Raw genomic sequence first — 14,178 nt, 5'->3', positions numbered from 1 at the left:
TAGGGAAGAGATTCCGTTTTGAGACTGCAGATTCTCCGATTTGAATGATGAGAAATTGACAGTAGAGGCTTTCCAAAAAGACAAGGGTCATGTTGTTGGGATCATACATTTATCGATCTATGTATGTGTCTGCATGCATGCATGCATGCATGCCCATTGCCTACTTAATTGGAGTTGGTGATGGACATGTCTCCATCACTTCTTAGTCATAACATATTCATATCATGCTTAGTTACAATCGGATTGTACTTTTTGCTTCTTCCTGAATAATATGCCAAATCAACAACCAAGAGAGAACCTCCTTTTAGAACACTACTCAATATATACTATAATTTTCAATTTATAATTAAGTTTTGCTGGTAATAATTGGTAAATAATTGTATCTTGACTATTATAATTAAGTGCACCCAGATTTTTTTTTTGTTTTATAAATATAAATGTACAAGCATGGACCTCATGGAAAATTGGCAATGCAGAAAAGAGAAAGCACTCTATTGATGTACACTGTTCTATGGCAATGATGGTTGATCACATTTGACAAAGACAAGAAAAGCTTAAAGAAGAGTATGTTTGAAGCTCTTGGCCAACCAAATAGCTGTTTCTCTTGGAGAAACCTTCTCAGGCCCAAATGGCTTCAACAAGACTCCAAGTTCATCAAACCTGTGTTGTTGTAGCAGCCTTGCACTGAACTCTAGCAGCCCCTCCAATGCCTCTGCACGTTGCTGCAACGACGAGGTGTCGAATCGATGCTTATGATCAGCAGTGTGTTCACTGTTGGTGTTGTGGACAGTGGCTTTGTCCACAACCTGGATCATGCACTTTTCCTCGCTCGTGGTTATTATTGATGTTGGTGATGGTGATGGTGATGGTGATGGTGATGGGCATGTTACTTTGCCAGGGAAGAAATTATCCTCATATGAGGCCAGAGGGAACTCTGCAATCTTGTCGATTCTCGGAGTGTTAACCGAGACATTGGGAGACTCCACACATTGGAGAAGGCCAATGTTTGCTCTACTTGGTGGTGGAATTGATGCTCTGCGGATTGCTGCATTAGGCATTGGGTGCTGAAAATAAGAAAATGAAATCATTAATTAATGCAATTTGACATGAGAAGTAAACCTATATTAAGTAAACATATTTGCTATATGTATCATAATACTGGCAAATGAATACCAAACTCAGATGAATGGAACTAATTCAATTCTTACTGTCCTAGATGGAGTCATTTTCTGGCCTCTGAGTGTGGCAGAAGCCTTAGCAGTTCTCAGTGTTGAAGGTCTCTGAACAATTGAGGACTTTCTAGCTTTTGATGATTTATAAGTATTGCATTTGTCAGGGACACAGGCAATAGATAGTTCATAGAGCTTCTCTTTTGAATAAGTGGATGATGATCCAATTGCTCTTTGGGTAGAAGAACACTGAGATCCTTGTTCATCAGTTCCAGAAACACTTGGATTCAAGGACCTGTTGTTGTCACTGCTTAATGACAAGCATTTGTCTTGGCCAGAAAGAGAAGAAACAGATTCTGGCTCTATGAACCTACTTCTTGCATGGTTTTTCTCATGCCATTGAAATGCCAAAGTACTACTACTTCTGGGGCTACTTAGTTGTAGCTGAATTTTTTGAATGTAAGGCTGAAGATGTGGATGATTCAATAACTCACCAGCCTGTCAAAGATAAAAAGAGAGCCACCATAAAATCTAAAATATGCATTTAATCCGGAATTCTGGATAGATGCAAATAAGTACAAGAACATATAAAACATACCGTTGGCCTAAGCTCTGGATTTTTCCGTAGCATGCTTTTCACAAGCCCTCGGCTGAAACAACAAATATATCACAATAAGTCACACAAATCAGTATCATGCAGCTGAATGAGTTCCACAAACTAGATTGGAAATATAATGATTTTATAAAGAACTAGTGAAATTGATAAATGTCAGATATATGCTGTTCTTACATAAACCAGCCGTTCATAATGCATATAGGTGCTGACATACAAGAATATAAGATAGATAAACAGGTGAAAAGGGATGATGTGTCAAAACAACTACTGGAGGGAAAGATTGGACTCACAAAGCACTAGAGTATATAGTTGGAAGTGGAGCCACTATAGACTTGTTTATTTTGTTAATCAATGCTTGTATATCCTGCTCAGATGAAAACAGCCAACATATATTAGTCATTGATCTTATGCTATGCTCCAGAGTCCAAACATTAAAAAAAAAGTGTTAAATAGTGAAAACTAATAAGCCATAATATCATGTATGATACAAATATGACATAAACCAGTGGCAAACATCACTTAGGGTAGTAGCTTACAAAAGCTTTAAAAGCTGGCTTGTGAGCAGCCATTTCATAAACACAGCATCCTGGAAATATTATAATTCAAGGCATAGGCATTGTCAAATTAAATTTAAAAACCATATAGAATATGTAATCTCAGAAGAACAAAAGAAATTAAATTACCCAAAGACCAGATGTCTGACTTAGAACCATAGGGTATGTCAGCAAGAAGCTCAGGACACATATAAGTTGGGGTCCCAACAACCTAAATTTAGATCCACAACACATGGTAAATTATCAAGACAAAATAAAAAAGCTGAAACAGCCACGGAAACAGTATTATGGAAGTGTCACTTACTGAGGAAGCAAGATCATCAGATGTCAACATTTTAGCAAGGCCAAAGTCACCTGCATCCAAGAAGCATAACATAAGATTAGCATATATGCTACAAAACAATGCACAACTTTGGGAAAAATCTACATAAAATAAAATAAAATACTCTTTTTTTTTCTCTCCAGTAAAAGAAGAAACAACAATACTGGTTTACCTAGACGGATGTCTCGATCTTTTGTCAAGAAAATATTTGAACACTGAACAGAAGAGGGTAAAACATCAGCACAAGCTGGTCCTCAACTTTCTCAGATATATTATTGAACTTTGAAAGTTCCTTTTACCTTGACATCTCGATGAAGTATGTGATTTACATGCAAGTAATCAAGGGCCATCAGCAGTTGAACAAGCCACTTACAAAGTTTCTGTGCATAAGAGTTTATATAGATATCAGCTAGTTGATACAGTTAATTGAAGAGAGTGGGAATAAGAATGTAAGAGTATCCATCAGGGCTAAGAGCGACCAACCTCTTCAGGAAAATGAACACCATTAGCCTTTTTTATAGCTTCAGCCCTGTAGAACAGAAACAGATGATTAAAAAGGCTTCTTAATTGGATTTTCTTAATAAATGCTGTGATTTCACTTCCTCAAACACTTGAGTTCAGTGTGAATCATGGCTTACATATCTCCTCCTTCACAATAACTTAAGACAATACATACAAAACAACCCTGCAAGGGAAGAATATGAATAGTTCTGTTAGTAAATCTACCAAACATATATAATGCAAGTTCTGATTGTCAAGAAAAGACTGACCCTTTCTACCCAGGAATCTTTATGCTCCACTATAAATGGATTTTGAACTTTAGATATAAGCTCCATCTATAAACCAAGGAAGAAACACAACCAATCATCTTAATTAATCTCCAATAAATTTGAAGGACATCATCATTTCCAGATTCTATGTATATAAAACTACAATTCACATATAAAATTGACAAGAATGAACAAGAATAAGCTTAAGGATCAACTCTAAATTCTCAAGCATTTCACAAATGTAGTGAATTTACCTCCTGATGGGCAGACCTTCGGGCTCTGTCAGTCTGGCGAGCAAGGCGAATCTTCTTGAGGACATATCTAAAGCGCAAGGACATGACATGAATATATGTAAACAATGAAATAACGTTAATTCTCAAATCACATTGAAGATATGGATTGGAATGATCCTTACTTTTTCTTTTCATGCTTGTGCTTGACAAGAAGAGCAGAACCAAAGGCACCTTTGCCAATCTGTTCTAGAATTTCATACTGCTCCATTTCACTCTACCTCTTACAAGTCAGAGTAACACTACCTGTAAATATTATTACTAGAAAAGTTAAGTTCAAGAATTCATTGCAGCAACTAATATGGCTTTAAAACCATGACCTAACATATCAAAGGTGTATAATGAAGAGCTTCAAAATTCAAATCTTGTTGGTTGTTTCAAATGACTTGCCACTTGTTTCATTTAATTGAGGTTATAAATGCACCAAACTTGAACCATACATCAAAGTGCAATCACTGAGCAAAGAAATTTGCATGGTTGCCGACAAGATTTTCAGCTGAAGCAACCAGCATTCATTGTTTTCCCTTCTAAGAAATTAAACAACTGAAATCTGGAAACTAAGACGGAATCAAAGAATGCAAATGGATGCAGAAGAGTACCTGAATTCATGAAAACATGATTTGGCTAAGCAACATAGCAATTTTCAGTTCTGAATTCTGAGGAGTGAGTGAAGACTATTGGTGGCAGTTATTAACTTATTATCATAGCAATATAGTATGATATACGGTACCGTATGATATACGTATTAGTATTTAAAAGTTTAGCAATGATTGTTAGAAAAGAGAGAGGGCGGCAAAACAAAGAGGTAGGGGAAAAATTAGAATGAAGGCAAAAGCGACACCTCAAATTAAAGGTGCATGGATATAACGTATTACATAATTACGTTACACCTTTTTCTTTTCTTTTAATTTGTAGGTATTAATCTTATTTGATATACAATTATAGGTTACGAACTTTCCTTCTTCTGTACTCTGTCGTCTATAAACAAAACATCAAAGAAATAATTAATAGAGAGTAAGCATATCAAAGACGAGTATTAAATAATCATACAGCTACTCCTACTTGCCACTTTAATTTAGGGTAGTATAGTACTTTCGCAGTTAGGTTGTCCATATCTTCGGTTTAGAAAATAAATTTGCATCTCACTCGTCTAATTCACCCGTCTTTATTATGACAGTAACTAATCATTACTAATAAGTAATTAGAAGGTGGGGTTCTCTGTTGACTGTTGAGGGGTCAAAACAAGCAGGTGGCTGAATAGACCTGAAGCCCATTAAAGGCCCAAATATTTGGGTTATGTTGAGGCCCAAATAAGGAGGCTGCTTGGGTAACGTTGACGCTACACTGTTACAGTACAATGGAATAAATTAGGCCCATATATCGGTCCAAACAAAATTAGGCCCATATATCTTTTAGGACTGGGATCTAGGCCCATACTGACCAAAAACTTCGGCTTTATTTCGAACTACCCTGGCTTCTTAATAAAATTGGCTGACTTCTGTTGTTGACTTGTTGTGTTGTATATTTATAAGATTTATATAACATTTATAAGTATGAATAATTTTCACCTTTTAAATTATTTTTATAATTAAATTAGAGTCACTCTATTTAAAAAAGAAGTTCATCATTTTTTTTTAATTGTAGAGTGGCCTTCACTTTTATTCTTTTCCTCACATATACAATAGCATCGAAAATGAATATCCTATTGTATATAAATAATTTATATGTATGAAACAAAAATAGGGCCTACGATAAAGTAATGAAGTGCTTGAAGCACAAAAAGTTCTTCTAAAAGGGACATGAAATTATTTAACTAAGCATTAATTAATAAGAAAGTAAGGGAACAGATGAAGATATATATGAATAGATTAAAGTAAATGATGAATTGGAAAGGAGGTATATATATATATATATATATATATATATATATATATATATATATATATATATCTCCATTAAGGGGTGACCAGCCATGTGTAGTAGCTGATTCTCCTTCACCTTTTGTGATGAATTATATTCCCTTACTTAATTGCAAATCATATTAGTGCTCTCTTTCTTAATTACATCCTGTTTGCTTATTTTCTGAAACAGATTAGTGGTGTGTATATACCATATTTCACATTATTGTGCATGTGCATGTGCATGCACCTGACCCTATATATAATTATTAATTAAGAAATTTCATTCTTAATTCAGGAGATTATTTGATTCCAGCTAATTCCTTTTCCTATTGCTAATATAGAATGTTATTATGTTAGTGTTAAAAGTGTAGTATTTGCATATTTTACTTCATTCATTTAGATTTTTAATTTATCATATATTAAGAGTGAAGCTTTGCACTTTTCTTTTAAGTTAAAAAAAAAACAAAGAGCGAATCCAATCGTTGAAATTTCTTCATAAAAAAGAAAAGAAAAAGGTATTTTTATAGTTAATGAAAAAGAGTAGTTATGAAGTGATGAATGATCACATCAATAATCATGTTAAAATCAGAGTTGAAATATAAGACAACTTTAATAACTACTATTTAATGGTATAGATCAATAGCAATTTTAACTTTTTCTTGCACTAAATAATTTGAAGAATGCTTCCACTATTGTCGACTGTCGTCTTTTCCTCTTTTATCTTAAAAAAAAAAAGTGCACAAATAATATTACATAAATTATAGCTAATCCAATATATTTCCTTGTCAAAACTTTCCCCTGATCCATTAAATTAATTAATTTAGTATGGCTGGATCAGAATTTTATTTTAAAATTTATTTTTAGTCAATAAATTGCTGTATGTATAAAATAAAATTTGAATAAGAATAATTATCTAATAAGAATAATTTTTTAAAAATTATACTGAATAAAAATTTATTAAGAATAAAAATGTCTGATCTAAAATTATTATTGACCAATTTGAGTGTTTACTGTATTATGAGAAACATTCCTTTCATTTGGTCAATCCTTAAATTGCTGATAAGTCCCAGTGTCATCTATACACAAAAGAATGTTACTTAACACATTGTGAAATAAATCAAATAATACTTCTCAATGTATATTGGGCTTTAATTTTTTCTTTTTTCTTCTATTATTACATTATTGCATTATTGACCATCATGAATATTCCTTTTGCTTTAATTTGGTCAATCCTTAAATTACCCAAATCTATCACCAAACCTCAGCTTTATTTGTTTATAAATAATATTATTTGAATATAATTTCGTGAGACATTATGGCAATCAATATACTTATATTGATTATTAATAAATAAAAGGCTTATTAGTTATTCTATTAATTATTATAATTTTATCAAAATTTTAATTATATTTTACAATTTAAACTTTTGAAGTAAAATTCTTATATTATATTAAAAAAAATAGTTAGACTTTTTTTTCTTACTTTTTTTTTGTTAAAACTATGAAATTCTTTTGAAATATTTGATTTTGTCATTTATATAAGATGAATGGTTGAATATTATAGAAATGAATAATATTTTAGGATAAGAGAGATTTTAAGATTATATTGTCATAAAATCATTTTTTTAAAAATTTAAATTAATAGAAGAATGTATATGATTATATGAATGATTATATATCTAACATATATCTCTTTAAACAAGAATCTTTTAATTTTGGATTTGTTTGAATTTTTATCTAGACTTTTTTTTATTTTGTTTTATACTATTTTTTCTCTTTTAGGATAATAAAGATCAAATTTGTAAATTTTTAATCATAGAAATTTTGATAATATATCATAAATCTACTTTTTCAAAAAAAAAAACTGAATATAAAGTATATAAATTACTATATTTCTAACACATAAAATTTATAATTCATTTTATAATAGACAAAAATAAATATATATATACTCAAGTGCAGTCAATTTTATGTAAAATTAATAAAAGAGAATTATTAAATAATTTAAATAATTTGACTAAATTTCTATTTAACAGCTCAATTATCAACTTTACAGTTTACATAAAATTAACTACATCTAAGTTTTCATCTTATAATCACACAATAATATTTTGATTTTTGGAAATATTATGTACGAATAACGTTTTTTATATGCACAAGACAAGGTTGAACGCTGGATGTAATAAGAGGATAAAACAGTTAGGATAAAGCTTAAGAAACCTGGCATCTCTGACCAAAGTTGTTGATGTTATTATCAACTAGGGTCAATAATAGTAAATTAGTAATACATAGGTAGGGTTGATGACGTAAACACAGTTTTGTCCATCTTATGCAATAATAATGATGATGATAACACTAATAGTGGGTCACATACACATGCATTTGAGCCACAAGCTAAGGCATGTGTGTGTGTCCCCAGTTGCAACAAACATGGAAAGTCATATTAATAATTCAAAGTTGAATATCTTTGTGTCATCATGTATAGACTCTTTGAGAAAATTGGAGGTTGATCACTATTGGTTGTGGTTCAATGCAATGTTCTTTATGTTACTCCAAAAAAGTGTATCAATAATGCATAAAAAAAGAGATAGGAACACACCATATAATATGGAACAAGTCAACTCAAACCTGTTAATTAATTAATTAATTAATGTATAGTGTATACGCCACCCTTTTCTACATATATCATGCATCATATATATTTGTCGTTTATTAATTCAGATGTGAATTCTAATACGAATATATTAAGAAATATTATTAAAATTAAAGTTATATTTTTTATATTTTAGTAATATTTTATATAACCAAGTGTGAAACAATAATTCTCAAACATATACATAAGCAGGGGTGCTACGCAAGCAAATTATAATTAACAAAAAACGTTATTTTTTTTTGAAAAAAACAAAACGAACACTATCTTATTTTCGAGCTGATAATTTGTTGGAGATCAACACAAGACTCAAACTAAATAATGTGATTGAAGTTATTTTTAGCACCATATCTAGTCATTCAATTCGTAGCTTTATTTGCTTCTCGAAACACCTACCAAACAAAAAACAAGATAAAAACTCTTAAATCTTGTGAACCAAATCTATTATTTCAGATAAAAAACGTTATTTAGTTTGGTAGTTAATGAGTAGCTAACACAATAATAAATAGTTATATACATTACTTAGGAGGAAAAGGTCAAAAACAAAGGACTAAGATATTAATATATTACTATTTGTATTAAAGATAATCAATCATGTGTATTTTTATTTATTCATTTATTTTTGCAATTCACACTTATAGCCTGGAATGTTTGCTTGATTGAATAATTATAAACATAGTGTATAAGCAATATCAAGTTGAATACACAATATATTAACTCTCCCCAGAATAGGACATAGCATTATTATTTTGCATTCTTCTTTCATATTTTAAAGAACAAACAATTCTAATGTCTATCAAATAGATATTTTCTTTTAGAAATTTTTCTGTTATAGCTATCTTTCGGTTGGCACCAACATCCATGGATGGGAAAAATAAAAGTAAACATTTAGATATTTCTCTCTACTGTATATCGTATATAGATACACAAAGATTGTTTATCAGAAAACTGTTAAGAGTTGACATATATACTCTACTTTCTTGAAACTTATTAACTTGCATATCTGAATTTATTTTATTTGTTAGAGATATGATTATTTATATCTCTTATTATTTAATTTATTAAAAAAATATTTTATAACATGATATCAAAATTTTTATAAATGTAAAACTCGATTTTTGTTAAATAAAAAATAATATAAAACAAACTAAATAAAAAAAATTTATGCAAAAAATTAAATATACTCAAAAGAGAATATTATATAAAAAAGCATACCATAGATATAATCATTCATGTATTTTTTATCAATTTAATCTTTTAAAAAAAATAATATCATAATATTATCTCAAAAATATCATAACAAATACTTTAATTACCTATATATAGTTTCTTATATTAGAAGTAGTAGTATGAGAAACAAACAAATCAATATTTGTTTAAGTTGTCATTATAACAAGTTCATCAATTTGATCTTATCAAATTGTTATCTTATACTATTTTATCAAACTGTATGATAAATTAATAAATATCAAAATTTAATTTTATCATGTATAATTTATTTTCAACACATAATTAGATAATAATTCATTTCTTTACTAAATTAAAGATTGCAACTGAACTGACTTATCCAAATTTGACTTTATGTTCAAATATTAACATTAAAGATATTTTCTAGACTTTCATATGCTACATATGTATATCATTCTTAAATTAATTAAATTAATCAAGTTGTAACATCATATTTAGATTCTAATTAATCAAGATTCTATAATAATAATTTTTTTAAGCTTCAACTACTCCACTTATAATAATTTCTAACTATTTTTATTAACTTCAAATTATAAAAAAAAAAAAGCAATTTTAGTTCTTCTTTTCACACCAACTCAAGAAACAATAACGTTGACTTAATCATCAGAGGTGCAACTGCTAAGTGCAATAGCTAACAAATAATTTGTGTGAACCAGAGATATATATACTCTTTAGAAAGTATTTATAATTAAGAATATTTATCACTAATTCATTTTTTGTTTAGCAAATTCTATATTGAATCTCTCTGGTTTAGTGTAAGCTCACAAAGAATATGATTCTCCTAATAACATTTTTTCCAAACTTAAAACCCTAATTATATGGTTAAGGAAATAAATACCTGTCATCACTTCAACCAGCCATTAGTTAATTGCATGCTTTAATTTAATTTGTAGAAGGTTGTTTTAAGGTGGAAACTCAAGTGCAGTCGACTTTATTTAAAGTTGATAATTGAGTACCGTTAGATAATTTGACCGATTTAACTAAATTTTTATTTAACAACACCCAACTATCGACTTCACGTGAAATCGTGAAGTTGATTGCACTTGAATTTTCACCGACTAATAATGAGTTTTTATAACGCTAACAGACTCTAAAGCATTAGTGAAATTCAAATAATAAGTGAAGATACGGATAAATTAAATCCATGATGAAGCAACTAATGAGAGCATCATTAGATTAGATAAGACATCAAAGAATTGGAATCAAATTAAAGGATTTATTTGAAGGGAAAAGAGTAGGTGGGCCCTGGAGGAGACATTGTGAAAGAAAATGCACCATTGAAAGTGGTGGGGACAGAAATTAAACCCAGCTAGCTATTTCTCAATTGACTCATCGCCCATGCCCATATTATTCATTTCTTTTCTTTGGGGAAACACAACCAAACCATTAGGAACAGTTCTTGACCCTTTCTTTTTCCAAACGATCATAAAAACATTGGATCATAATGTATCTATATCTATCTATCCATTAACATTTTTCAAATAAATTGTTTTATAACATAATTTTTGTTACAAAAATTTTCTAAAATTCAATTGTTACAAAAAAAAATAAATAAATAAAATAAAATTCACCCCCTCAAACCTCAAAAAGATTATTATGTGAGAGAGTGTATTAAATGTTATACATATCTTCAATAAATTTTTGGGACAAGTGGTTCAATAATTATTATAAGTACATTGATTTTTCATATAATTGGATAAAAAAAACTATTTTAGGATAAAAATGCAGAAAATGTAGATATAGAATTTTTTTAAATATCGTTTCGAACATTTATATAACACTTTTTTTAATTTTGATATTAAAAAAACAATGATATTTTATAATGTTATTGGAGTATGGTGTACAAATCAGACCAACAAATTTGTCATTTAAAACATAAATTTAATCTTTAAATTTGTCATTTGTGCAACCGAATTTTTAAAATTTTTATAATGCACAAATCATACTCTCAGATTTATATATATATATACCTGAATTTTTAAATATTAATGCACAAATCTAACTTAGATTTGTTTAATAATAATTAAAAAAATAATTTCATATTAAAGAAAAAAACCAATTCTTTCAATACCTATGTATTACATACACTAATTTTTTTCAATATTAAAATTCAACCATATTAGTTTGCACTAAAATTATTTATTAACATCAATAATTAGTTTAAAATATACATTAAAATATAAATATATATTTAAATGAGTTAAATTATATATATATTTATTATAAATGACTGATTTTAATAATTAATTTTAATATTAAAATAGCATTTTGGAAAAAAAGTTAGCCTTATATGAATCAAACATAACCATAAAAAGGAAGTGGAAAGAATAAAATAAGAAAAATGCGGAAAAACGAGAAAGAAAAAAGGACAGATGCACAAAGGAGGCCGCCTAATTGAAAAGTGATTTTAAGGGAAATGACTGCATGAAAGTTTTTTTTTTTTTTTTTGTAACAATAATAAAACTTGTCTTCAAATAATACAAATTATTTAGTATAAAAAACTTTTATTACAAAAAAAAGTATCATAAATGTACACAAGTGGTACGTATATATATACATATAATGCATCTCATAAGTATCATGAAATACTTTATGAAAGGTATATATAGCATGATAGGGCATAGCATCACACAACAGGGACCGTGTATATATAATTCATATACACACAGGAACCCAGTACTGTCTTTTTCTTGCGATGTTAACGGTTTAATGGTAATTACTCACTTTAAAATGTCTTCGTATAAAAATAATATTTAAAAATATTCAGACATAAAATTTTAATATTATATTATGAAATCACTCATTTCAAAAATTTAAACTGATAAAAAAAATAACATCTATAATTATATCTCTAACAATATAAAATATATTCGTATTTTATCACATTATTATCTTCATGTATTTAAGATATCTTAACGTGAATAATAATGGTCTTTAATTGGATGGTAAAAATCACTCGAATTATCCATTGCAGTGCTACCATCATCCATCATCGACATGAGTAGCGACTTCACTGTATGAAAAAGAAGAAGAAGAGGTGAACAAGAAGAAGAGATAAAGTGTATAAAAATTTAGAGATTTAGGATTACATATAATAAAAAGTTTTAAGATGGCATTGATTTTAGTGGTTAAAAATGATATAAATTTGACCTACAAATAAAGTATTGATATACGACAAAAAAAATTAAATCTAAAACTAAAATAATTTTCTCTTTCTTAAAATTTTTATAATTATTTTTATTAAAATAATTTTTTATCATTTTTTATAATTATAAAAATAATTTAAAAATATTAAAATAATTTTTTAATTATATTTATAATTATTATTTTATTATTATTTTTATTTTTAAAAAATAATTTCTTATAATTATTTTTATAATTATTTTTACTAAAATATTTTTTTATAATTATTTTTATTTTTTAATTATTATTTTTTATAATTATTTTTTTTGTAATTTTAAAAAATTAAAATCAAAATAATATTCTCTCTCTTATAATTTTTTATGATTTTTTTAACTAACACCAAGAGGGAGAATATCATTTTGGGTTAGTTTTTCGAAATTACAAAAAAAATAAATATAAAAAAATATTTTTTAGAAATAAAAATAATAATAAAAATAATTATAAAAATAAATTTGGGGTTATTTTTAAAAATTATTAAAAATAATAATAATAAAATTAATTAAAAAATAAAAATTATTATAAAAATTATTTTTAAAAATAAAAATAATAATAAAATAATAATTATAAATATAATTATAAAATTATTTTGATAAAAATAATCATAAAAAATTATAAGAGAGAATTATTTTTATTTTAGATTTAATTTTTTTGTCATATATCATTATTTTATTTGTTGGTCAAATTTATGTCATCCTTAACTACCAAAATCAATGCCATTATAGAACTTTTCTACATATAATAGGAGGAACCAACGTGAGTACAATGCAAATTGAAAATCAGCTAGCTCAATTAGTTGTTAGACCCCTCTAACGTAGTAAACCAAGTCCACATTAGCGCTTAGATAAAGACTCATCACTAGAAATATATCCAGAAATTACTTTGAGTGCTCAGAATTGGAGAATTATAATGAAAAAATTCGAAATCTTAAAAATTATATTGGTTATTTACGTAAATTTCAGAGACGACTATATATAAGTGTTTACTCCTCGAACTTTATTTCATTTGATTTTTCGGCCACGCATTTTGAGTTGCTTCATTTCAATTTTCAAGTTGAATAACATATATATGGTAAGAGTTACTATTATTAAGGCTATGAAATTTATATATATCCAATAATGTGACCAAAGATAAGAGACATTTTCATAGGTTTGCTGTTCCTCTTTTGTCTTCTGGGGAAAGAGGACCATGCCCGTGACATTTGATTCTCCCCTGACCAGAATATATATATATGCCATCATGTACCATATAAAATTATAATTATTTGCATTCACATGCTTTACTCAAATATATGTATAATTCATACGCGTCTTCCCCATTTCACAATAAGAACACAAAGTTAAACCCCCCAGGTTCTTCATTCAAAATAATAAATTTCATTTATGCACACGTTAAATTATATCTTTATATTAACAAAACATGATATCCATATACAAGTTGCACATTAATTATATTGGTCACGGGATGCTCTTAATTTGT

At 28.0% G+C, this 14,178-nt stretch overlaps 1 protein-coding gene across 1 annotated transcript; it reads right to left on the bottom strand.

Annotated features, from left to right (window-relative positions):
- Positions 1 to 366: 366 nt before the first annotated feature.
- On the bottom strand, positions 367 to 4,715 carry LOC112696240 (serine/threonine-protein kinase Nek4). Its single transcript, XM_025748887.3, has 15 exons — positions 4,321 to 4,715; positions 3,847 to 3,967; positions 3,686 to 3,752; positions 3,432 to 3,497; positions 3,300 to 3,346; positions 3,145 to 3,190; positions 2,961 to 3,041; positions 2,834 to 2,876; positions 2,644 to 2,693; positions 2,469 to 2,550; positions 2,322 to 2,371; positions 2,076 to 2,149; positions 1,768 to 1,819; positions 1,209 to 1,667; positions 367 to 1,064 (listed from the first exon to the last, which is right to left on the bottom strand). Exons 2-15 carry the CDS (start codon positions 3,930 to 3,932, stop codon positions 555 to 557), a joined length of 1,713 nt encoding a protein of 570 aa, XP_025604672.1. The 5' UTR covers positions 3,933 to 3,967; positions 4,321 to 4,715; the 3' UTR covers positions 367 to 554.
- Between the last annotated feature and the right edge of the window lie 9,463 nt (positions 4,716 to 14,178).

Source organism: Arachis hypogaea, chromosome 6, assembly GCF_003086295.3.
Source record: "Arachis hypogaea cultivar Tifrunner chromosome 6, arahy.Tifrunner.gnm2.J5K5, whole genome shotgun sequence".
In the NCBI taxonomy this organism is placed as follows: domain Eukaryota; kingdom Viridiplantae; phylum Streptophyta; class Magnoliopsida; order Fabales; family Fabaceae; genus Arachis; species Arachis hypogaea.
This window is presented reverse-complemented; position numbering and strand designations above follow the sequence as displayed.